Source organism: Rhinolophus ferrumequinum, chromosome 7 (genome assembly GCF_004115265.2).
Source record: "Rhinolophus ferrumequinum isolate MPI-CBG mRhiFer1 chromosome 7, mRhiFer1_v1.p, whole genome shotgun sequence".
NCBI lineage: Eukaryota > Metazoa > Chordata > Mammalia > Chiroptera > Rhinolophidae > Rhinolophus > Rhinolophus ferrumequinum.
The window spans coordinates 27,767,903-27,795,717 of NC_046290.1; the positions used below are offsets into that span (position 1 = coordinate 27,767,903).

The following is a 27,815-nucleotide window of genomic DNA, read 5'->3' on the forward strand; positions in this document are numbered from 1 at the left end:
TTCGGGGTTTATTATAAACCAGGCACCAAGAGAGGAATCAGAAATAAAAGATGAACATAATTATGTAGCTTTTTTTTAGAAAATAGATTGAAACTAAAACCATTATTTTAAATATATTCTACGTACTTTGATCCATTTCTTAATTATCATAATTTTGAAGAAAGTAAGTCTGTTGACAATGCAATAACATTAAAAAACCTCAGTGCATCAAAGTACAAATATTAAATTGCATTCCCAAAGAAATAGCAATTTAAGTTCAAAACATGACCTTTAGTGATATTTTAAGGGTTTTACAAAAAGGTAAAATGAGTATCTTTGAACAGTTCTGTGAAGTTCTATTTAAAATAAAATATAAAACATACTGAAAATCATTCTTGCTGTCACCTGTATCATTGGTGTATAAAAAATAATGGCTTATTTGCAGATATGTTATCTCTAAATATTCTGGTCTTAAACAAAAAATAACTTATAATATATAGAAACAAATTTAAAGCATTTTAAACTAATGCTATGTGCCCCCCCACCCCGGAAAATGTGAATCGACTGGAAGTAAAAGAGAAAGATAGCTGTGGAGTGATTTATTAATCAAACTAGAGTTTGTTGCTCAATATTGAACAGGAGAACATTCAGTACCTATCTCAATCCAAATGTAAACCTCTTGATTTCTCTCACCTCCCCATTATTGAAAATGCCCTAGGAAAAAGAAAGGGCTTCTAAACGTGCTCCTATATAAAGAGAAAGAGAAAGGGACACTAAGAAGCATGATAAGAACATTCATTTAAATACAGAGACAGGTAGTATAACTCCCCTTTATAGGGAAAATAAAATATGTACAATTTGCCTCAGTTTAGCAAAGTTACAGCAAAGTTACAGCACAATATTTCTTTTTTCTGCGATATACTTTGTATTCAAAACCAAGAAAAATGGGATTTTCTTTTCAAAGAGTAACTGTATTTCCCAGGACATGTGAAATGATCATATAAATTAACTAATATGGAACTGAAAATATAACTTTAGTCTCTATTGCTAGGTAAGTTAACAAAATTGCTTATAACAAATATTGGTTATCAATCATCATGTGGGCTAAAAAGAGCATGTCAAAAAAGCAGTAGTTGTATAAACTCAAAATTTTATTTTTAAGTTCTTTTTGTTCCTGTTCTCTCAGGGACCTTGTTTTATTAGTTATCCTCTCCCTCCAGGTTCTCCATCCTCCCCCTCTCTATGGCTCTTTTCTGTTGATTTCTCAAAGCACTGAAATTGGTTTCTGCATTGACCATGCCCTTGAAGTGAGTACTCAATCCGGTCTCTAATATTAAATCATTTGATTCAGCAGACAAATGGGTGTTTATGTTAGTACATTTTTGGACCTTTCAACTACATTTTATGCTGTTTTCCATTAACTTCTTGAAACTCTACTCTTGGGCTTCCATGGCACAACACCTCATACTTCAAGGCTGTCAGGCTCCTCCCTAGCATCCTATTTCCACGTCATCTTTGCGTCCTCGTGAACTTAAAAGCTCAGTCCTTGGCCTCCTGCTCTTTTCTCTACTTGTTCTCAAAGAGTAATTTCATGCATTCTCAGGATATACACTTACCCTGTCTCTGATCATCCCTAAAGCCACATTTCCAGCTCAGATCTTTGCTCTGAGTTCCACATGTCAATATCCAAAAGCTTCTGATAGCTGGTACCCAACACTGCATCCTCTTGTTCCTGGGCACAGAGTTAGGCCACATTTGCCAACCTTCCAAATGAATAATTTCTGGCCAATGGAAAGTGGGTGAAAGTGACATAACAGAGCTGGCTCATAACACTTTCCAAGAACAATGCTCCATGTTCTTCCTCTTTCTGGATGGAAGGAATCTCAACCACCAAATTACTGCACAGAGAAGAACTGCCAGCCAGTCAGGGATACTCGTTTTGGTTCTATGTGTGTGAGAAATAAAAACTTATGTTATGTTAACTATTACACGGCTCAGCTCAGTGTGGTCCAAACCACGTTAGCATCTTTATCAATGCAAATCTCACCTACCTAGTGATTTCCTATCTCAGTTAGTGGCCAACCATCTACATCAAGGTCCAAATCAGAAATGGCCTTGTCTCTTGCCTCTCCTTCATTATTTATGTACAATCAATCAGTCATTCAAACACAAAGAACTCCGATTTTCCCTATATTTCTTGAACTTGACCTTTTCTCACTCCACCTAAGATCCTCATGGTTTCTCCCTCGTGTTCTAACGACAGCCCTACTAGTGAACCTGTGTCCAGCCTTGTCCTTCTCGAATCTTTCCAACCCACAGCCATGAAAATCTCTGTATAATAAGCATCTTACATCATTCCTCTGCTTAAAACCTTTCACTGGTTCCCCAGTGCTTCAGAGTAAGGTCTAAGCACCTCAGTCTAGCATACAAGCCTGGGACAACCTGGCCTCAGCCCTCATTTCCTTACACTCCAGTTTCCATTTCTATGCCAGGAACAGTGAGCTGCTTGTACACAGCATGTGGCTTCCCACTGTGTCATAAGGTCCTACCCACCCTCATTCTACCAAGTGTACTCCTGCTCACTTTTTATGTATCAAATCGTGATGACTTTCACCAAAGTTCACGTGCCTCTGCCCCATCCTATCAACAAGATTATATTAGGGACCTCTTTTGGGTGCTCTCGCAGCATCTTTACTTTTCACCATTTTAAATTTATCACATGATCTGCATTAAGATCAGGGTTGATGGTCCACTGGCAGGTAGTGGCACGGCTATACAGGTAGTTATAACTTAAATTCTTCCTCATGAGAGGCACCCTATCCCCTCTCTAACCCTCCCCCACCCCATCCACCATCATCCTCTAGCAACTTCAAACACAACAACGGATCTCCAAGGCCCTACCCAGCTACAATACCATCTGTTCTGACTGATCACATCTACTCTGATTGATCAGTACCTGTGCACTAAACGAAATCGATTAATTTCAAATAGGAAAAATGAACTCTGATCCTAGCTATTAACACTGATTATCTCATTTGTAAAAGTATAAATAGCATTCAATAGTGTCTTCCTAGTTCTTATGAAACCTCATCACTTCAAGTAAAAAAATAAATCCTGATGTACATAAAATTGATTATAGGTCATTAACTCTAACTTTGCATAGGAAATTAATATTCATTTATTAAGTGAATAGTTAGAAGTATGAAATTTTCATGCTTTCTTTTCCTAAAGTACAATCAATATGTGACTAAGTTTCTTTTTGGTTATAAATGAGGCACTTTGGGATAGGTTAACTTCTTTGTACAAGGTCAGATGGACTGACACTCTGATCTTTCTATTTGCTGCATTAATAAAATGGACAAAAATAAAATGAAATAAAATAAAATGGACAGCAGGAGAAAAGCTGCTATTCTTAGCTCTGTTTTGAAGCTATATTTCAGTTTTCATAGAGTCTATTTGTAATTCTGCAGAGATGAAAACAAGCATCCAAAATCTTGGCTAAGTGAGTTCACTCTGTTTTATCAGGGTCTCCTACAGAATATCAGTATAAAGAGGTTGAAGATGTACTCCAGGACAGACATAAGAAAACTTTTTTAAAAAATTTAAAATGATTAATTATTATTATACTGTAAATAAGTTATTTAATTGAATTTATTAAATACAACTAAGCACTGGAGTTTCTGGTCCTGTATACTATCCAGAAACAGAATAAGTACAATATTTTAAAATGCAAGGTTAAGTTATTTTCGGCATGAACAACCTCTCTTTGCCATTGGGTCACTGAGAGAAAAGTATTAGAACCACATGAAATTGCCCATGTGTGACCTACAAACACAGAAATTTCATATGGTTGGTTGAAACTAATGTTCTAGTGGTGGGAAAATATATCTCATTTACTATCACAAAGAATTTTCTTAAGGCTTATATTATTTTTAGCTGATCCCTAGATAATCACAACAAAAGTGACAGCTAAAATACAAATGGAAAAGTAATAATCACTTTTATGTGTCTCCATGTACTAAAATATATCAGTCCCCTCAACAACTCATTCCCATAGAACATGAAATTATCACTGCTTCTTTTGGAAACAGGAAACAGTTGTTGTCAGAAATTTTATTTGCTGATTCCTCAGAGAGGGTGTAGGTTGGCTGGAAGGAAGCAGGAGGATGTGAGAACTAGAACCATGGGCAGAAAAAGCAAACTTGCTCCATCATCTCCTCCCACTGTCTGCAAGGCTCTAAAAAGCAAATTACAGAATTATTGTAAATTTCCATCTCTGACAGCTGGGTGGAATTTTCACAGAGAGACACGGTGACTGAAAGAACATCATTAAGGAATACACTGAAATCATTTAGCAGTGTTTTTATCCACAGTAGATCAAAAAATAACTTAGTAAATAATTTGAATGTAAAAAAAACCAAAAACACCAAAAAATCCCAAAACCCATTTAAGAGTATGCTAGGTATAACAAACATATGTGCCCTATTAAGCAAGTATTGGAGGCTTAGGTGGAAGACTACAAAACCATTTTGATTCTATATTGAATTAATAAGTACTCTATTTATTCCCAAGATGTCTTCTACGTTTAGCTGATGACCGAGTTTAATGACTGCTAAGTACCTACTGGGAGTTAACAGCTATGAACATTAATGTCGAATTGATAACCTGTTGGTCATTGTTTGAGAGTCTCAATTGTTTTTCTTCCTGTGCAATCCTAATCTGTAAAATGGGGACCCAGGGCCTCTCACATGCGAAGACAGGTCTTACCTCTGGACCATAAACAACATCATTCCATAGTGATTCAGATCCTGGGAGGTCTGAGCCCCAAGAATGAGAAGCACATCATCTTTGTGAGAATGACCCACGTCTGGGAGCAACTGAGAATGCTAAGGAGCCATGTCACTGTGGGAGGGTCCTAACGTCACAGTATCAGGTGGCTTTAGAAACCAAAACACACAATTCCTTCTTCAAAGACCCTGAAACTGAAAGTGCTTATAAGGTAAAATATCTCCTGCTCAAACTGTGGAGAATGAGGTGGAAGCAATGAACTTTTTCATACGTTGAAACAGGTTAAAAAATTATTTTGAGGAATTTGTCACAAAGTTAATATTTTTGAAAGATACATAAGGAAAATTGAGAAAGCATTAATTTCTATCTTCTTATCTTTTCAAGTCAACTGTGCCGCAGTAAGCTATTGGATGGCAAAAACAAACAAACAAACAAACAAACACACCCCCCACTTTTTAGTGAAGTTCTTGGTAATGGAGAAATCAAAATACTGAGAATAAAATGAAAAAAGCTGAAAGATATTCTTTTGAAGTAAAATACAAAGAAAGATCAAAAGAGGTAGAATATATAGAAAAATATTAACTTTAATTCATTTCTCGTTATGCCAGTGTTTTAACTCCCTAAACTTTGTAAGTGACCTGTTAAGTTTCTAAGCGTGGTGCTTCCAATAACTTTATCTAACTATCTATTAAAAAAAGCAAACATGATAATGAGGGCCTTTAAAACATTGTTCTGCAACTGTATTATTATAAGTTTGAAAAGATTAGGAATACAGACTGGACCTTTGTTCTATGATATATGTCCCATTTCTATTTTTTTAACTATTATTTTTTCATTCTTCTTATTAAAGTTTATTTTTTCCATACTGAGCATCTTTTAATAAACTCAATTTTAGGAAGAAAATTTCTCATTACCTAACCGTTCTTGCAGAAAGAAAGCAGATATAATAAGCTTTCCTTTATAAAAAATGAAAATACTGCAAGGAAAAGTTTAAAAAATTACCTGGAGTTATAAAACAAGTCAGAAAAAGAACTGGATAAAGTCTCTCCATAGCATCCAGAATGAGGTAATTGAATCCCCATAGAAGATGCTTCCTATTTTAAAGTGTCCATTATGTTGAACTTATTGCACCATTTTTCTTTCTCATTGTTCCAGTTCTGTTGGATGGTGTTAATTTAGTTAGGAGGCAGACAGCAAGCCAACAGATGCCTAATGTAGCTTCAGTTTAGCCAACTTCTAAAGATCCTTTAGGACTAAAATTACAAAACTTTCCAAATGTGCTTATAAACAAACCATGTATCTTTTACAAACCTGAAATCCATGATTTACGAAAATTAAATTTCCTAAAAACTACATGATTATGAGCAGAAGTTACATTCAGGATGGAAATATGTTAGCTGACAAAGCTTCTAAATGTGGAGTAATAAGTTAATTTTTCATAAAGTTCTGACAGTAAGAAAAATGTTATATTTTTTAAGAGAACTATTTCTACGTAATTTGTGGATTAAGTTTTCAAGATCCAATTATTTAGATGATTGGCTTATTAGTCTTCTTCAATCTAATGTACATTTTGGGGAATCTTAATTATTTTATAATAAGTACATGATCTCTACTAGAAGAAGGTGGTGGTTCTAAAAACAGTAGGTAAGACCCAAATCATAGAAACAACTGCCCAATCAGAAATTCCATTATCCGGTACTGTTAATGTTTTAGGCTATTACTATATTCAGAAATATGCAAAACACATGAATGGCTAAAACATGTCAAATCTCATGTACTTAAATTATAGCTTATGAGACTCCCTCAAAGGAATTGGTATCAAACCTTCGTGCAAAACATATTTACTGTTTTTATTTGCAATTGTAACAAGGTGGATGATCGGGTTTTCTATCCAAAATTATATTTAGAAATTGGTACTTACTAAATTTGGGTAACCTGGAAAAATGATATATAATGCATATCTTATTCTCTAATAATTCTCTATAAGTGAAGAATTATTACAAATATTTCAATGATCTACTTGAGTTACCAAGTGATGAAATGAGCAATGATGAATTTTTTGGGTACAATAAAGGTCAAAAATTCTATCAGCCTTTGACTTAGGAAAACTCCACTACACTAGCTGAAGAGGGAAAAGAAAGGAGAAAAAAGGTTAAATGTAAAATGCTGATGATTTTTTCCTGGCATTCAATTTAGACAGCGAAGGTCTGGAAAGAGGATAAGATGGGAGATAGGAAACCAACGTTCACTGAGCTCAATCCCATATGCCTTTCCTAATGTGAACTTCCCAAGATGACTCCAGGTTTAAAGATACACATTGCCGTATCATCTGACCCCCAAACGGAAGACATATGCTCTACTGGGTTCTTAGCAATGACAACCGGGCTCTGACCTGGCAGTGTTCTGAGAGTCTTACCAATACACATCTCAGTGCTAATCTGATCAAGTGCTGGAAGTCCTTCAACACTGCCACACCACATGCATTACACTGGGAAGGAATGCAAGCAAGCCACAAGTATTAATGCAGGGCTTCTGCAAATAAAAGCATTTAAGGCTCTCCATTTTTTCTGAATTTAATTTTTAATTGTAATCCACAAGTTTTGACATAGAGTTCTTGTTTTCATTTATTCTTAGGTAATTTGTAATTTCTGTTTTGATTTCCTTTTTGATTCAGTGTCCTATGAGGAAAGAATGTGGGACAGATTTTACGGATTTCCCAGCCTTAAACAAAGAAGTAAAACACACTTTTAAGTGTGGTTTGAATAATGTGATTTTCATCTTAAGGTTGACTTTTGGAAGCTTACACTCAGTAAAATAAATGCATTTTAAAACCTTTGGATTAACAGAGGCTCGATTATTTAACACAAGATTGGCCATGAGTGGATAACAATCTAAGCTGAATATATACATTTTAATATTCTATTTTTATATATATTTGATATTTTCCCTAATAAAACTTTTTTTGTAAGTAAAAGTGCTGATCAAAGATTATCTCTAAACCCAAAAAATAAAGTAAGAAGTAAAGATTTCATCAACTGGAAATGCCAAATTCAGTCATTTAATCATATTTGGTCTTCAAGATTCATTAGCCTTTAGCTGCAGGGTCACATTGTCTTCAGCCCTTTGGCTTCATTCCCTGCTAAGTCATAGCAGCAGCACCATTATTTATGAAATTACTAATAATGGCTTTCTAGGAGACCTCATCTATCATTTTAATATTTCCTCCCCTCCGTCTAAGGGGGCTGTTTAATGAGAAGAGGCTGCTGCAGTCATACAAACACATCATTAGCCAAAGGGAAACTTATTGAAAACATGAAGCTCAGTGCTCATTCTCTCTGTAAAGGGGAAGGTGGGGGAGGGAAGGGGGAGAAGAGAAGAAGGAAAGGGAAGGGAAGACAGGGAACGAGAAGAGAAAGTAAAGAGAAGGATTGACTGGTTGATTCGGAGAAAACAAAACAAAACATGATCAAACTCCTGTTCCATGTACAGAGGTCTGTTCTAACACCGGAGCTGCTAGGGGGCCACGGCTTGGAATCAATCAGGTGTCTCGCTCACCTTTCGTTCAGTACGGTTTTGGTACATCTTGAGTTCCAGTGAATTGTTCAAGTTCTTAGAGCTAAGCAGTTGTTCACAAACACAGCATATGAAACAAACAGTATTTCTTGTCTTCAGAGCAAGAACTGATTCCGACAGCAATCAAAAGACAAAAGTCTCTAAGATCACTGAAAATTTAAGACCACTGAGATGTTCCAAAAAGAAAAGTCTATTTCACATTCTCATATCCCTTTGCTTACCTAAATGATTCATATTAATATCTGTAGGAACCTAAGCTGAGTGAGCTGATTTGCTAATGAATTGGCTAATGTTCCTATTTAGGATTCCCCTTAGCAATGACTCCCATATTTCTACAGTTATGTTTTAATATTTCCACTTTAAGAAGTATTGAAAACTAATTTTATAAACATCCAATAGAGAACTTGAACTCTTCCAAAGAACTCTTCGATTGGTAAATTATAAGAAACAGAGTAGATAAATAAAATGGATAAAATACTTCAGACACAAGATTATATTAACTATATGTGATTAGGCAGTGGAGACTTTAAAATTTGAGTGAGAACTTTAAAAATGATAAGATGCTGAAGAAAGAACATACAAATGTTCAATCCAATGCCTTTCAAAACCCCCAGCTTGATCTAGCATCATATATACAGCATGTATCCTTACAATTACAATAGACTTTATCCCATACAATAAAACAGTAATTTATTTATCAAGTTTACAGGAATGCTGTAAGGATATTTATTTATTTCACATGTATTTTTTGCTTCCATCATGAAAGGCATTTGTTAAATACCCCCCTGCCCCAAAAGAACCTTGTGTCAGAACACGAAGTACATAAGAGCAAAAGAGATTGATCAAATCCCCATTTCATAACTTGCTACATATGTAAACTTGAATGGTTAAATCTCTTGGCCTGAGTCTCTTCATCTATAAAAACAGGGATGGTTATATTTAAGTCATAATGTTCTATAATTAAATGACAATGAATGTACAAATAAATAGAATAGTGCCTGGCCAGTGGCATGTGTTTAATAGCTGTTAGTTCCCTCCTTGTAAAAATACTAAATTTACTACTTAGCTGTGGCTTTTAAACCTTAATCATAGCTGTTAGTCACCAAAGGATCCCCCAAGTAAGAGAAGTTTTCCTTATAAAATTAATACATCAAATATGTTATTCTATAAATATACTTTTAGTCTGAAAAATATTGGATATAAATAATAAAACCAATTAGTTTTCAAAGATAAAATTATTTTGGGATAACCAAATATAGTATCCAAATAAAGAACAATAATAAAGAGCTTATGTTTCTAATAACAGCCTAAATTCACAAATTTCACTAATACTTAGTTGTCATTTTTTTAAAAATGTATTCCCATTTGTTAAATCTTTGTAAAAGAAGAAATCATTCTTTGCTCTTGGAAATTCTGCAAGTATTAAATGTGTCTCCAATTGGCATAGGAAGTAAAAAAAGGCCCATACATTCAATCAGTGCAGTTTTCATTTCCTGATAGAATGAGCAGGGCTTGGATAGGTTCCTCCATGGACCCCACTTCTAAAGCACCTGGGAAACAGAATAGGCTGAGGGGATCGCCCTGATGTACAGGAGCCATAGATGGAAGACACTCCCTTATCTATAGAGGGAGGTTTGGCTGAGTATGAGCTTACGGAGGAGAAATTATGTCAGCAAAGAAACAGCAGGCCCATGGGTCAAAATGGCAGTAACCAGATGTTGAATTGGAATTGTTTTTGTCTTGATTTTGACTGATGTTCAGATATGACAGCTCTGAGATACCAGCATGTGAGAGAGATGCTCAGAAACAGAATTTACAGAGAAAGTACTTGAAAACAAGTTTCAAGACTCCTGAAACCCTTGGCAAGGTCAAGGAATATAGTATGGGCCATAGCAGAGGATTTTATACAAAGAAATCTGAAGAAAAGTGATCCCTGCGCAGCAAACAAGTATATGCCTGTTTCGCACTCAACCGGCAACTCACAGAGCCTGAATGACAGCTCCAGAGCACCCTGCTCTCCGGAGAAGAGCGAGGATGTAAGTAGGGGAGGCATGCCTGATTTTTACCTGAGAAAGCAGATGTGGCTGTTTTGGGGAAGTTACTACACTACATCTGAAGGTGGAATAAGAAATGTGAGAGTGCTTCCCAGATGTGGGCTATGAGGGAGAAGGCCAGCCTAAAGATGCTTTAATCATTTCCTCAACAGGACGTCCAAGAAGGAAGAGAGGGCCGTATCAGTGAGAATCTATGTGTGAAGTGGACGACAGGAAAACCAGGAGCTGCTGGGGAAACATCCAGCCATCATCTATCAGGGCAGACACTGCAGAAGGGGTCCAGGGGAATCTCCAAAGACCCCCCCGCAACACACACCGAGAGAGAGAGAAAGAGAGAGAGAGAGAGAGAGAGAGAGAGAGAGAGAGAGAGAGAGAGAGAGAGAGATCAGCTTTAAACATCTGAGAGGACCAGGGAACGTGGAGCCAGCTCATAGGATTACTAGTCATCAGCCATGTGAGAATTTTCCTGCCCTATTTCCTTACCTTCCCATTGTCCTGAATTTTGTCCCTGGTGAGTGCCAAACAGTGAGTTAAGAAAGGCAGTGAGTGAAGAGAAAAACCAAAAGAACACCACACAACCTTCCCCTAATGTGGGCAGCCTACCCTACCCATAGCTGGGCAGCAGTAATGAGAGGAGATGCACTGCTTTGGAATGCGTATTGAAGCACTGTTCACTGTTTCAGACTGGACCCTTTAATTCTTGAATCAAGACTGAGTTTGTGAATTAAAGTGACCCAATGACAGTGTACTATCTGAGAATGAGCTGAAATATCATGCAAAGGAAAAGCTTCCCTAACTGAGTAACTTTAAAAGGACCACATGAGATAAAAATAGCAGTGTTTTGATTTCATCCCACACATAGAGCTTGTACCACATGTTGGATACAAAACACACACTCACATACACATGCTCATTACAGCTGGTCTCGTAAGACACGTTCACTAGCACTATCAATGCTGTCTTTTAAAATAATCAAAGACAGCAGCACTGGAACAGTATTTGATACAAGATACTGATAAAGCCCAAAAGGAAGGCCTCCAGAACAAAAGAGAAGAGGATTACTGCCCCTCCAGAAGAGTAAGGCACTGCCTGCTCTTTAAACAGTCCAGATGTCAGGTTTTCAAGAAATACTAAATAACAGAATAAAATATAATAAGTCCTCATTTAACATTGTTAATAGGTTTTGCAACTTTAAGCAAAATAACATTTAATGAAACCAATTTTACCACAGGCTACTTGATATAAACAAAGTTAAGTTCCTGAAGCATCTCATTAACATTATAACAAAACAACATTATTCAAGGACCTGCTCTAACAGAATAGGAAAAAAAAGTGTTGGTAATAGAGTAGAGACAGTGTGAGTGTGAATTGGGTAATTTTTCTGGACAGTAATTCAATATATACCAAAAAACTTTAAAAAATTGACCAAGATATTCTACTTCTAGGGATTTATATACACTAAGAAAATATCCAAGAAATATATAAGACATAAATTCAAAAATATTATTAATGGTATAAAACAAACAGAAAATCAGACAAAACACAAGAAAAGGTAGCTTTCAGACATTAGACAACGGAGAGTACAGGACTGTGATTTCTGAGAGCAGGAAAGCCAACAAGGTGGGCCTACAACTGCCCCAGCTATGGCCTGGAGAGAGTTTGTAAGCTACAGTGCAGGGAGGGAACCTGGGTGGAACCCAGCAGTCTTGGGTTCAGAGAAATGAAGGCGACTAGAATTTGACTTGAGATCTCAAAATATCAACGAGGAGGTTGCTACAGAGAGAGAGAGAGAGAGAGAGAGAGAGAGAGAGAGAGAGAGTTCAGAAGATTAGCAAAGGGTTCACCTCAAGTCTTTGGTAGAGTGTGAATATATGAGAAGAAATCACCCAAGGCCTGGGAAAGAACCAGTAGGAAGTATTAGGCAAAAAAATATCCAGAACTCACACAAGTCTGGGAACAATTCACATTCCTACTAACTAGAGGGAAAAGGCTTTATAATACATGGGACATCAAGTAGAGTCCTCAGAAGAAAATTGCTTTGGTAGTGAGGTTAATTAGACTGAAACCAAAGGCTGCCGTCAACTAACCTTAACAAAACTTAAAAGAAAAGACTGAACAAATGACATCTATAAGATGACATCTATAAGACTTGCACTACAAGAAACATCAAAGAATGTCCTTAAAGCACAAGGAAAATAACATCAGATGGAAATTTAGATCAATGTAAGGGAAAAGTGTGGGAAAGAGCAAATACGTTGGGAGAACACACACACACACACACACACACACACACACACACACACATAAAATAGTATATAATAAAATATATAAAATGCACAATTTCCCCCATTTTTATTATAATATATTAAAAATAGAGTTGACTGTTTAGAGCAAAGATGATATTATCCTGGGGTTTATAACACATACAAAATAAAATGTATGACCAACAACAGCAAACAGGATAAGGGCAGAGAATAGAAGTTCACAATGCATGGTTCTTACATTATATGTAAAATGATACAATGTTACTTGAAGTAGACTGTGATAAATAAAAAATGAGTATTGTAAACCCTGGAGGAACCACTAAAAATAATAAAAAAAAAATAAGTCAACAGTGAAGATAACATGGAATCATAAAAAAATACTTGACTAATCCAAAAGAAGGTAGAGAAAGAAGAAAAAAAAACATATGGGCAAATAAGGAGGGTGGGGAATCATATGCTGATACTTTTAAACCCAACTACGTCAATAATTGCTTTAAATGTAAATGGTCTAAGCCTTCACTTAAAGGTCAGCTATTATAAGACTGGATACAAGAGCAAGGCATAGCTCTATATTAATTATAAAATCTCACTTAAAGATGCTGATAGGCTGTAGGCAGAAGGACAGAAAAAGATACACTATGCAGAGTGACTATATTACTATCAGACAGTAGATTTCAGAACAAGAAATATTACCAGAGATGAAGAGGGATATAATGAGAAAAGGTCAGTTTGTTAGGAGAACTAACAATCTTAAATGTGTACTAATGCAAATAATAATGGAACTCAAAAATATGCGTAGCAACAAGTGATACAATTGAAAGGAGAAATAGACAAATGCACAATTATAGCTGAAGATTTCAAAACTCCTCTCTTAGTAATAGATAGGATATAGAAGACTTGAATAACACTCTCTACCTACTTGACCTAATTAACAGATACAGAACACTCTACCCAACAAGAGCAGAACACATTCCTTTCTAGTGCAATTGGAACAGTCACTAAGACTATATTCTGAGTCATAATTAAATCTCAAATTTAAGAAAATGCAAAACCATAATAAAGTATGTTCTCTGACCTCAAGAGAATTAAACTAGAAATTAACACAACGTTTTATTGAAAATCACCAAATATTTGGAAATTAAACGACATACTTCTAAATAACAAATATTATAAAAATATCACAAGCAAGATAAAATTTTTGAAGAGAATGAAAATAAAAACAAAACATAAAAATTTGAGGGATGTCACTAACAGAGAAATTTATAGCATTACAAGCTTATGGTAGGAAAGAAGAAAGGTTTCAAATCAATGATCTAAAAGCAGGAGTTGGCAGATTTTTCTAAAAGGTAAAAGGTTTTGCAAGCTATACAGTTGCAACTTTTCAATTCTGCTGTTGCAGCACAAAAGCAGTTATAGATAACATGTAACTGTGGTTCTGTTCCAATAAAACTTTATTTACAAAAACAGGCAGTGGGCCAGATTCGACACATGGGACATATTTGCTACAATATCAGCTCTATCAATGTGGATAATTTCGTTTGTTTTGTTAACTGCTGCATCTTCAAAAGGCTAAAACAGTGCATGGCCCTTAATACACGCCTAATAAATATTTGTTGAATAAATTAACTAATTAAATTCTCAGAACAAGCATATGAGTTAAGTAGTATCATTTTACAAATACGTATACCAAGATGAAATAATTTGCCACATCACCAATAAGTGACAGAACCAGCACTTAAGCACAGTTTCATTTAATTCCAAAGTTCTGTGCACTTTCCCCTACATTACACTGATATGCCAAAAACATAACTGAATTACTGTAAAAGTATCATACTATCAAATATGTACTTTTTACCTGTCTTTTTTCCTTACTCATGGTTTGTAGTTTCCTGAAAATTAGGACCAAATGAACAAGCCAATATGTTAAAATCGTATCTACACATCTGTATGCTTGTATCTTTATCCATACCAAAATCTTTATATTTATATATCTGTATCTAAGGATTTAATATTTGGACTACAATTGATGAAACAATCTAGTGGTTACTAGACCGAATCTTGGACATAAACCCCGTTAGGTGTACAAGCAGGAAGACTAGAGAGTGAGCTTCTTTAAAACAGATGTCTAGAAGACCAAGCCAATTTTGTGCACTCATGCATATAGCATACATGAGTATGGCATTAATTTGTATTTATTCTTTTAAAATGCACAAAGAAATGAAAAATGTGAGGGGAAAAACAAACACCAAAAGTCCCATTCTTCTTTAAGAACCCCTCATTTCCATTCTCCCCATGGAGAAAGAGCAGGTCCTTGGCTGTGTGGCTCGCACTCAGCAGCCCTGTCCCGCGTGCTGCTGTCAATGCTTTCCATAACCAGCTCCCGTAGCTGATCATACACATCTGCTTTCCTTCACAAGTCAATCATCCAGGGCAGCTGCTTTTCAAAAATAGGCATTAGGAAAGCCAGAGCCGTTTTGAATGTAGATTTTGCATATTCTGCCACATTTCTGTAGCTTGCCTGGGGTTTTACCATCATCATGATAATCAGGGAATGCAAAGGAGCCAAGTACTGTTTTGTTACGTTTTCTCTCTTCAGATGCTCAGGGCAGAATTTTTAAAAATCTGTATATGTGGGACCAATGTTGTATACTAAGATGCAATTAAAGAATAAGACAAATAGTATCCACACCATTTGCTTGCCTTAAAACTTAATGTTTATTATAATCTGACATTGTAATGATTAATGGGGGTGCCGTGACGCAGAGACACTCAAGGCTTTACAACCATTGAAAGATTATTAAACTCAGTAAAAAGATAAAAGTAAATGAAAAATGATACAATAAATCTGAACTTTTCAGCTTCTTGACTGCCAGATCTTGCAATAAAAATATATCTAAATTTTATAAGTCAACATAAATCTTTGGGACAAATAGAAAGAGACTGCTCACTGAAACTATATAAGGAGGCGAGACTGCACCTTATTCATAACCAATAAGTGCAAGAAATCTATCCTCAAAGAGTTTAATTTTTTGTACTTGAACATGAACTTAGGATAAGTATGTTGTACTAGTTACTGTAAAATATAGTCTTTGTTTATATCAATGTATTTTAAGGTCAATATCCCCTCTTTAATGTTAAGCAAAAGAGCACTGAAGATAAAAATAACAGCCATTATTTATGGAATACTTTTAGTGTTCACTTTTCATTTTCTTCTCACTTAACCCCAACAAAAACATGTTCTCCGGATTATATACTTTGTAAGGATGAGAGCTGAAATTCTCATCAGAGTTCTTCCAGATTAGAGATCGTGCGCTTGACTCTTCAGCTAACTTGTGTCCGAAAGAAGTAAATATATACACTGTACATCACATATAAAGAAGTCAAGAACTTATTAACAGTTACTAAAAGGACAAAAGAGATGCTTATCAAAAATGATACTACCAACTTCCTTTGCCAAAAGAGTAGAACAAGACACAAGAACATTTTTTATGCTTAATTTTTCTCCATGTTTCCTCAGAACTCCAGAGTTTCCCATTGCTGCCCAACTAGTTCTAGTTCTTTGGAAACTCATGAGTGCCAAATTGAAACAAGAAAATTATAAAGTTATAAACACTGATTCTTTAATCATTCACAGGAATCTCAACAGGATATGTAAAAATGTGATACACATTGGAAAATCTTTCCTACAAGTGACAACTATATAAAGTATATTGCCACTATGAGAGCTTCCAGCCTCACTGGGTGCTAAACCATAAACAAATCGTATACCGACTTTTTAAGATGTCCAAGTTCCCTGAAGGCAAAAATGTATTAAATATGTTTCTGCTCCATACCCAGGACCACTGTGCAAATCAATTTCAAAACTCATTAACAGTCCAACAAACTAGATATATTTAAAACTCTATGGTGACCAATGTTATTCCCTTCTCTGCTAGGTATCCCCAACTACTCCCTCTAAACTTATCAAATAATAACCCACTTATTTAGCATGTATTATGTTCAAGCTCTGTGGTATGTACTTTGTATGCATTATATCATTTATTCCTTTATATAGTCATATAAAGTAGATACTAGTATATCATTCACATTTTATAGATGAGGAAACGTAGGCAACTGCTTCAAGTTACATGGCTAGCAAGTGACAAAAGTAGAATTTTAATGCAGATCTGTCTCACTAAATGGTCCTTTGCTCTTAACCACTAAGCTATGAGAGTCAGACGGGACCCCTGGAATTATCTAGTCTCAAATCCTCAGTTTATAGATGAGGATTCTTTAACTCAAAGAGCTTAAGTGACATGTTCAAGGACAAACCTTGATTACTGGTAGAGTCAAGGCTAAAATTTAAGGTTTACTTTTCTATGCTCCTTCTACTACCCACGTGGGTAGAAGAATTTTTCTAAAATTTAAAAACAGAAACACATTCTGATTTCCCACAAAAATAAGTATTTCCATGAACTGTCAACCTGATTCACTGTATGATATCTAGGAAACACTCTATGATTCTCTGAAGCCTCCAAAATGTTGCAACTCTTACGACTATGGCTGGTACAGAAAGATGAACATTTTTAAATGAAAATAAGAATATAATCAATATTTGCTAAGGGTTCTTACTATTAATGGGTCAAACATATTTTCCCTTACATTTTAATATATGAATTATGATCATTATTTAATGCATTGGTTCTCAAAACTGATTATACATTGCAATCACCACAGTTGCTATTAAAATGTCCAGTGCCCAGGCTACATCCCACAGTAATTAAATTGGAAACTGGGGGTGGGACCCAGACATCAATATATTTTAAAACTTCCATGTGATTCCAATACACAACCAAGTTTGAGAACCAGGGCTTTAGTAATTATTGAAACTTCAAAATAGTGTTTCAGGAGGTATTAAATCAAAAGAGCTAAACTAACAAAATCTCTAACATTATTATCAACTATATTAGTCCACTTTCCTCAAAAACTTATTAGAGAAAAATCCAAGAGATTTTTAAAAACCCTCTCAAGTCATAGAACATGAGCCTCAGTTACTAAACCAATATTTTTTAGCTGTTGCTACAGAGAAACACACAGGAATCCTTAAACATACACATAAAAGTAACCTGAGCTACCAGCCAAAATGAGCTCATAATTATGGATATGCATTCACTGTTGTTTCCATACACATATTAGCAAACAACAACCGGGAAATAAGGAACCATACTCATAAATTAACTGATTACAGTCCTTTTTCCAAAGCTAATTCTCATAGGTTTCTTCCTTGAGTTAGATCATTAGTAAATGAAAACTGCGTTTTACAAACATGTTTAAACATCACCAGTTTTGTTTTCCATAATAGAAAATAATGTGATTGATTATTTATAGGGTCACATGATCGATCAAGAGAAGATTTTAATTACTGTGAATAAGAAAATAATAGAATTAACATAAAATGAATAAACTGGTTCACTATTCTTTCTAGTGATAAAAACTTAGTTATTATGATAAGTATTTGTATTTCTTTCTTTTATTAGAGTATAATTAAACCATTTTTTTTAAATCTTCCCTACTTCTGTTTCTTCACAGAAAATTCTGCTTTGGCCCTGATCTTGCCTATTTTTAGTTCCAACTACGTAGTAAACTGGAAAAGCTGAATATTTCCCAGTGTTTGCTTAATTAAAATTTGATTCAAATAAGAAAAACAAATCAAAATATTTATTTTTTTAAATAATTACATTGTACTCCCATAGCAATTTGACAAGATTTTTCTTAATGTGTCATAAATAATTATTCTGACCCGAGCATAATTCAAAAGCAAAAAACGCCTACTTACAGGTATCATCCAGTTGGCCAGGTCACCATATTTGGAAACCTGCATTGCTCCTAGCATTGTCAGATTGACATGTCCCCTGACAAAGGAAAAGAGGAAATATAAATCAAACTTCACTAGCTTTATGTCCTATTTGCTTGAAATTGCCAGCAATTAAAATAAATAATTCTATATTCCCCAAAATACATTTACTTTCTCCCACCCAACACCTGATTTCCAAATATGTCAGCTCAAGCTGATATAGAGAAATAATCGTTAAGAGTTGTTTTAAAAAAATTATAGCCTATATTTTCTCCCCAAACAAATTAAAAACAGGTGTACACAGTGAGTTTGTTTCCTTCGATGAGGGAGAATGTGGCTTGATTTGAAGGCAAACACTGGCTAGAAAATGAACACACAGTTTGTAAAAAATGTTGGGATCCTCAGAAAGAACCTTTTAAAAATGTTTACTTCAGTATAGTTAGCACACAGATATATATTCCATTTGGGGGGCTCTTTTAATAATAGCAAGCTGGATGTTCTAGTTCCCAACATCTGATGTGAGTAATTTCACATCTTGGTGCAGCCGAACTAGCCGAGAGCATTTTCCAGCTGGAAGACATGGCTCTGTTTCGGAACCTTGCTAACACAAGTAGATGACTCAGCTCATTCCACACGGTGAGAAACCCGAGGGGGTCCGTTATTACATACCCTCTAATCATCGCAAATGATTCATCGCTGGAGAAGTAAGAGGCTCCTGGAAGAACAGTAACTGTTTCCTTGCCTAAACACACACACACACACACACACACACACACACACACACACACACACAAACGAAAACAAAAGAAAGAAAAGGCTATTAGATTTCTGAGAGTATCATGGTGGAGAGAGGGGTCTATACCTTCTGTTTCCGAAAGAGCGAAGGCTCCCTTTACCAAATGCAGTGGCAAAAGGGGTATGGAGGACACAGTGGGAACTGTCTGCCCTGTGAAGAGCAGTATTTTGTCACTAACATTGTTCCGATTTGCCCTTGCACGGCAATAATAAAAAGCAAACCAACTTTTAATTTTATTATTGTTTTGAAATTATCTACAGACAATGAGACGCCCTATGGCCTCTACTCTTCCTGGCCTCCCAGCAGCCCCACTCCCTTCGCAAGCCCCTGCTCAGTGCTAACTGGAGTGAGGAAGAACGGAGTTCCTGGGATGCACCTTTCAGATTCCGATGCTATTGTGCTCACTGGAGCAAAGAGATTGTGGAATGACCATGAAGAAACGGAATTTTGAAGGGAATGACACAGGAGATGCTTCTCAGGTATTTCTTAAGAGCCAAAGAATAACCTAGAAAGACAGGCGCTACCTAATTCCTTAACATCATTAGGTCCGAGTCTCCTCTTTCAATCTCAATCTCTCTCTCTCATTCTCGCTCTCTCCCCTCATCTTCCCTCTCTTGCCCCTAGAAGTTTCTATTAAAACCATAGGATTTTGATGAAACTGGGGAATAACACCCTAATACTGGCCAACGTATTTAATGTTAACTTCCTTGAGAGGACTTCCCTCAAAACTTACATCTCACAATAAAAGTTCAGAACTGGGAAAGCTCTTGAAGGTCATCCAGTCCTCACACAACTAATAATGTCACCTGACTCATACCTAAGCTGCTTTCTTCTTGTCATCTATTTCCTGTCTGTCCAGGAGGATCAGGTGCACAGGAAAAGCTTCTGGTCTCAACCAGAAAGTGCTCACCTGCCACTTTGCCAAAGTCGACTGTGTGAGAACACCCCATACATCACCCCACTGTAATACGGCAGACAAAAAGAAAGGGCAGAAAAGCTGTGATTCCAAGACTGGACTAGAGGCAGGCTCGTGGACAAAACAGGACCAGAGTGCTCTGGCCACACCCAGCTGTGCAGCACAGCTGTACATTCAGCTTCTCAAGTCTTGCTTGAAAGCTAACTTCTCCAGCAACATCCCCTCTATTCAAACTCGAATGTGGAGAAAGAGTGAGACTATTTAGATCAGGCTGAAATATTTATTCCCCAAAGGAGTTTGATTCTAAACAAAGGAGACGTTTTCACATCTGTCAAAGTACCATAAAGCTAAAAAGCTTTGGAAAACACTTTCTGGTGTGGTAAGTAGGAGCTTTTAGACGGCACCTAGATTTGAAGGATGAAATGAAATAATGCGTGTAAAGGCCACACTCTGGTGCCTGGCACTCCATAGACATTGGCTATGACTACTGTCCTGGTTATTATTGTTTGCACCAAATCTACTTATAAGAGACAGTGCCGTCACCCCTTAAGACATAAATGCTACAAAACTAAGAGATTGGCTTTTATGGTAGGGATATACAGCCAGCCTGTGCACTCTAAACTTTAGGACAGGCGTGCTACAACTAAACTAACACAGTTTCCATGTCCAGCAAATTCAGTTCCTCACTAATCCTGTGAAGTGGAGAGGCAAGGAGGAAAAATTTGTAGGACAATAAAGCAGAGAAACATAAAAATCTCGATTCCTTTGTTCTCCCTGTGTTAAATCACAATGACTTCCAAATGTCAATTTCCATAGGCTGATAGCCCATACATAGAAGGCATTGTTCACCACTTTATAGGAAACTTTGAGATCAATGTGGAGAGTCTTAGCTCTCCCCATATGATTTCTGAAGCATAGTTTGATTAAAGAGCCCAGAAAACAACCACATGGAAACAGTTGTCAGGCCCTTGCTAGTAATACATTCTGGTATCTTATAAGTTACACTCTTCAGATGCAAAGTTAATTTGCAGCATTTTGAAACATTCAATATCTAAACAAAAATAGGTATCCTAAAGTTGAAACCATGCTTTTCAAATACAATGTCCAAATAAGGTCAAGAAATAACTATAATTAATGATACAATCACTATCTTAAAGAAAAAGGGCTTTCTTATTTGGCTATTTCTGATTCATTCCTGTCTCCTCCAAATTTTGTGTGTATAAAAAGTCTAGATCCTTTCATGATATTTGGGCAATAGAGTTTCTCAATTTCAAAGTTACTGAGTCCTTTGGCTTGTGATTTAACATGTCATTCACTTGACATCAAGTAAATGTCTACTCTACTCCTTATAAACAAAACACAGATGCCCTAACCTAGTGGTTCTTAACTTTAACACCCACCAAAGTCACATGGAGGGCTAATAAAAATGCAGACTGCTGAGCTCAACACCTAGAGTTTGTAATTCTGGAGGCATGTGGTGGGGCCTCCTAATTTCCACTTCTAACAAGTCCCAGGTAATGGTGATGCTGACGCTGTGGATTTGGGGACCACATTTCAAGAACCACTGCCCTAAGCAAAAGAAATATACTCTCCAGCAAGAGAGATGAATGTACCCAAATAAGCTGTAGAAGGATTTGGAGTGGACAAATGAACTGAGACCTGAAGGACCAGTATACTGCATTTCAACAGGAAATTACCAATAAGGAGATGAGGGCGTGGAAGGAAGGAGAAAGTGCAAAAAACTGGTTAAGGGCACAGGAAGAGCCAGGCATGGGGGAAGGAAAGCATGAGTCGTGACAGTCATGATCAGAGTGGACCCAGCAGCCCAGTATGGGTGGACTCAGCATCCTTGTAGAGTACAGTGAACGATAAAGCTGGAAAGGTCAGGTGCAACCATTAGCTAGACCTTGAATGCTGTACTTTTGGTACTTTAGTCTGTAGGCCTGTGAAACCTCAGTTGTGGCACATATACCCGTAGAACAGGGTTTCTCATCCTTGGCACTACTGATATTTTGGGTTGGATAACTCATCGTAGGGGGCTGTTCTGGTTATTGTAGGATATTTAGCAGCATCCCTGGCCTCTACTCATTAGATGCCAATAACACTCTCCATGGCATGAAAATCAAAAACTGTCTCCAGGCATTGTCAAATGTCCCCAGTGTCACCTCTTTTTGCCTATTGAGAATCACTGCTCTAGAGGCATGTGGCAGAGGCTAGGGATATTTATAAGCCACGAGATTAACATGGTAGTTCTTTCTATTTTTAATCAAAGGTAAGTCATTTAAAACAGTATTTACATATTAAAATAAGAAAACAATATTAAGAAATAGAGAACACAAAATGCATATTAATATGAAAGCTAAAACATACGAGACTTATTAAAAATTTCCCAATTGCATTGGGGCGTTGCAGATCTTCACAGGACCTCCGAAACACCCAAAGCACTGCCTTTTCCACCTTTGTAAAACTCAGCTTACCAGTGCGTGCAGCTTAATGTACAGAACAAAGGGCCAGGGGCCAAGTGTAGAAGACTGTGTGGGTCTAGTCCCTAGCAATGTTATCTTGAGCACATCACTTCAATTTTCTCGGCCTCAGTTTCCTAATCTGTACAATGGAAAGGCTCAAATGGTATAATACATGTGAAAAAGTATGCTGTATAAAATATGGTGCTATACAAGTGGTAATTCCTTTTTACATAATCATACTAGATTATTATTTAGCAAAAAAGGATCCTTCAAAATAGTTCCATTATTATTTTAATATTTTAATGCACTGATTATACCTAGAAACATAACTCTTTATATTCATTTCAAGGAACTTCTATGAAAATCTTTTCAAATTAACCCAAACAATGGGCTGATTGTCCAGGTAATTTCCAAATTTGAGGAGCTGAAGAAACCACCAATGTATATTCTGGGTTTATTTGGTCCCTAATTTGGACAGCTCCAAAATCAAAACCATCATAAATCCTAAAGAGGACTTTGATGAGTTAGTATATTATTAAACTGATTTACAGCTGGCTTTCCAAAAGCAATGAATTACTGTTTTACAAAGTAGTTTAAGATTACGTGGTATTTCTGAAGTTTAAATATAAAGCTGGTGGTTTCATTTGGATTGAGCTACTTTTAAACTCAATGGAATCAGAAACACCTAACATCCAACAAAGTCATTGAAAAGTAACTATTTTTCCAAGGAAAGTGGGTTTTATTATGAACTCAAACCTGAAATTTGAAACATGGAGTTCTTCATTTCACAAATAACTCACTAACATCATAAATTAATTAAACCAAGCAGCAAATATTTTCACAGATCAATGAGCTATTGCTAAAGGGTACAGTACAATTAAATTACAGACTTGGTTAAATGTCATTGCTTTATCACAGTGGGGTTTTCAGAGTTGAGTCGTGTTAACTAATTCGACTATTCAACCAGAAGCTGTTTTACTTCAAAAAGCTCTAAGTATCAAACGTCAATTCTACTTGGCAGTTGGCCTTTATGTTCAGCTTATGTTCCTTCTCCTCTGAGATTGCCACATACTATTTTTGAATGTGAAGGAAGAATAATACTTCTGTGGGGGTAGAGTGAACAGGAATAAAAGAAGGGTAAAGAAAATCAGGCTACAATATAAAAATTAGCTTCTCATGGGAAGCCCCACCTAAGGATCCTCTTTAGCCCCAACACAGCGCAGTGTTGCCTGAAGCATGGGCAGTGAATATGGCCAAACTGTCTGACCTGTCTTTCTTCCTCTAGGCTGCTAATATATGCGACTCTCCGTTCTAGTCAAATAAAAAGCTAATGACACAAGGTAAAGCACCTGAGTGTAGGAATAAAGATGTGGCAAGGCAAGAGCCCCCAGTTCAAAGGAACTCTACTACTCCAATCACTAGGTCATACTTAGTGGCAGGGCACATCCTTTAAACAGCCTTGAAGAACCTGTGGAGGATGCTCTGTCAGTCTGATGACGACTAAAGGACAGTAAGTATCTCCTACAACAAAACCCCCAGTGTACCCGTTTCTTTTTCTCTTTGCCACTATGGATCACTCCCCCACCCTTCTCATCATGAGAACGCAGACCTATTTCAACCTGGGGTTGTCCAATGGGAAGCACAGGCAGGAGAGCCAGAAGAGGAGACCCTTACCCAAGTCATGGCAAGATGGCTGTGTTTATCTACCAGAGGCCATAGTTCCTTTTAGGTGGTCTGATCCTACAGCTGCCCCTTAAGTCCCTCGGGTGGTAATAACTCCCTGTGGTACTTTCCCATCCTTTCCGGGTTTCCGTTAATCTTGTCCACACCCTTGTAAATTGTCCCTTCCTTTCATTCTCTTCATACCCCCTTTAAGAGTGCTCTCTATTTAGAGCCAGGACCCTGACTAACTGACTCACCAAAGCTCTTGCCAATTTTATGTAGCCCCATCTGCAATTTCTCCTTTATCTTAATCTACCCTAAATAAGAGATTACTGACAAGAAGCCAGGCAAAAATGGGACTAGGAAGGCTTATCTCCTCTCCTCAATAAAAAGTACAGTGGAACACCCTGTAGGAAGAGACAAAGAATCAAGCCCAACACCCTACTATTATTTGCATAGAACTAAATTAATAGCAAAAGAACATGCTGGAAAAACATGCAATTAGTGAGTTTACCTGCATTGATTAGATCTGCATCAACTTCATTTTGTAATGGATATGGACCCTGTCAAATAGAGGAAGTTTAGTCAATTAGAAAAAGAAGTTTCTCACTAAATCACACACTAAAGCTGTAATATAAATAACTTCTCTAAAAACTCTAGGAAATTATCATCAAAAGACTTGAAGTGAAATTTAAAAAATAATTCTGATGTTTTCATGGCTCTGTTTCTCATACTGATCAGCTTTTTCTACACTAATAATTGTGATTGAAAATGAAAATTATTTTCTAAAAATTATCAAAGTTTGAAATAAATGTTAAGATATTAGAACTATAGGTCAGTAAAACAAAAAGTAACTATTTACTACCTACTATGCAGCCAATGTTATTCATAAACCTTCCTCTTAGTATCAATGAATATAAACTAAATGGCTGCATTATTTGGCTAGAAGGACCCAGAGAGGCAAATTTCACCTTTTTGATATGTAGCAGCTAAGGGCCAGAATTTAGGGTTCTAATCTTATCTCTTACAACATCTAAATTTGGCTAGCTTTATTTCCTTTTTGCCCACTTATTCTCAGTAAGTTTTCTTTTTTTTTAATTGTGTATGTATTTTTACAAGGCATCTCTAATTCCTTGAATGGGGCAAGTAGTCTCGTAACATAACATATATTAAACAAAAAGAGAGGAAAAGAGAAAAGAAAAAGACATAAGATAAAGCCAAGAATGAATATATTTTGGCTATGAAATTTCAACAGATTTTCTAAGGGACGAAAAATTTATTCTTTAAATAAACTGAGGTGGTAAGTAACATTTAGACATATATAAATTTTCCTTTAAACATTGACCATGGGCAATTCACATAAACTTATTTCCTTTATCTTCAAAATGAGGGAACTGATCACTCTAGATAATCTCTAAGATATCTTAACAATGTCTTTGACTTCAATATGAATCTGCTTTTATCGAGACACATCATTTTTGTGTCTTTGAAAATAGTTATGATTATTGCCTCAATAAATCAGTATTGACTATATGCCCATGATCATTATTTATATCTTAAATAATAGATATACATTTTTCTATATGTACAATTTTTTTTAACAGTTAAGATCTACTGAGGAACAATAAAGATTAGGAATATAAATTGGCAAGCTATAAATAATCTCTGCCACACTTAAAAATTAAATTTAAAAATGTCATCCAGGAAGTAAAAGTATTTCTTACTTTTATTATAATATTGAATAAAAACTGTGGCCGAATTCTATGAGAATATTGAGCTCATCTGGAAAGTTAATCTTGAGGAAAAGAAAATTCTACTCTTTTGGACAACACGACCTTAAAACAATAGTTAGATGAAAAGAATTTCCAAGATTTTTTGAATTAATCAACTGTCAAAAAATATCCCTGCCCCCTGCCCTAAGTAGAAATCTTACTCTTCAGTTTTCATTCAGAGCCTTACTGATTTTTATTTAATTGCTGATGACCTTCACTTTTGTCCAACTACACAAGAGTTAGAGACAGTTAACTAAACAGAAAACTGTGAGGTCTTCAAAGCAGGTACTCTAGGGGAGATGGAAGCCAATAAACTGACAAAGGAAGAGCAGTCAGAAAGCTCACGTAGTCAGGAAACTACCATCTACTACATAAAATACAACACTACATACAATTACCACCATTTTCTGGGAAAGTTAAGTATTTTATAATGATGATAAACAGAAAAATAAGGTTGGGAACTTTAAGCTAACAACTCTCAGTTGTAAGATTTCACTATGAGGAATATCTCATTCTCCATCCAGATGATGAATGAAACTTAAATTTCTATCTTACCAAACCCAGCACTCCATTTTCACTTTGCAGATGAACAGTCATATTTGGGCTGATGAAGTTGCTGGCCAGAAGTGGGATTCCTATGCCCAAATTAGCTGGGGAAAAAAAATGATGTTAAGGTACAACGCAGAAAAGTTAGATAGATTATACCACAAATCTTCTACATATATAAATCTGAAAAGAAGCCTTCTTTAAAGGCACTTGCTCTGAATATAATCACTGAATGCATTCTCCAATAACTGTAGAGGTACTATTTTGTAATTTTTTAAAAAAGGAAATCTCTCATTGATTACAGCTTTTTCAATAACACTAATATGCCTTCCCATAACTATCACAAAGTAGTAGCTTCAGAAGACTGGCCAAGGTCATTATTGTTGCGAGACATATTTTATTTTCATTAATGTGCTCAGCAAATTGGGACAGATGTATTATTAAACATGGCCTGACCTTTGTTTAAAAGCAATTTTCACTATTCAAAGCTCCAACTAAAAATAGATGATTTAATATTCTTAAAAAGGTCTACCTACCATTTCTAAATTTAAAAAAGTTTTCTGACAATACTAAAATGTCTGCCTAAAAGTAGATCAGCTCCTTTGGGTCACTGGGACAACATTCACTGGTAACTGAGTCTTCCCTAAGAGTTAAAGGGGAGTGGGGTTAAGTTTCAGTGAGTACAAGTGAGACCATATAAAAAGCTAGTCAGGAGCTGCGGAGTACAGCATAGGGAATAGGGTCAATGGACCTGTAACAGCTATATACAGTAAGAGAGGGGTAGTAGCTTGGGGAAGGGGGTTATCACATTGTGAGGGGTGTAAATGTGTAACTATTACATTGTTTTGTATACCTGAAACTGATGAAGGAGGAGGAGGAGGAGGAGGAGGAAGAGGAGGAAGAAGAAGAGACATAAAAAAGTAGCTACTGTGTTTCCCCGAAAATAAGACCAGGTCTTGTATTGTTTTGTTCCAAAAGACGCATTAGGGCTTATGTTCAGGGGATGTCATCCTGAAAAATCATGCTAGGGCTTATTTTCCAGTTAGGTCTTATTTTCGGGGAAACATGGTTGCTATGTTAAGGCATCAAAGAACTAAGTGAGGGTGTTGATGCTTCTTCCTTTGATGATCAAAATAGGGTCAATCCTGACTTGTATGCAAATGGTGG

The 27,815-nt window shown here is 36.2% G+C and overlaps 1 protein-coding gene across 1 annotated transcript in view; it reads right to left on the reverse strand.

The window, feature by feature from the left end:
* OXCT1 (3-oxoacid CoA-transferase 1) overlaps positions 1 to 27,815 on the reverse strand; it is a 115,427-nt gene that overhangs the window by 28,346 nt on the left and 59,266 nt on the right. Inside the window, exons 10-13 of the mRNA XM_033110738.1 lie at positions 26,658 to 26,752; positions 24,845 to 24,893; positions 19,161 to 19,233; positions 18,474 to 18,549 (exon numbers count right to left, since the gene is read on the reverse strand). Of these exons, the coding sequence (XP_032966629.1) occupies positions 18,474 to 18,549; positions 19,161 to 19,233; positions 24,845 to 24,893; positions 26,658 to 26,752 (293 nt within the window). The remainder of the gene's footprint in view (positions 1 to 18,473; positions 18,550 to 19,160; positions 19,234 to 24,844; positions 24,894 to 26,657; positions 26,753 to 27,815) is intronic.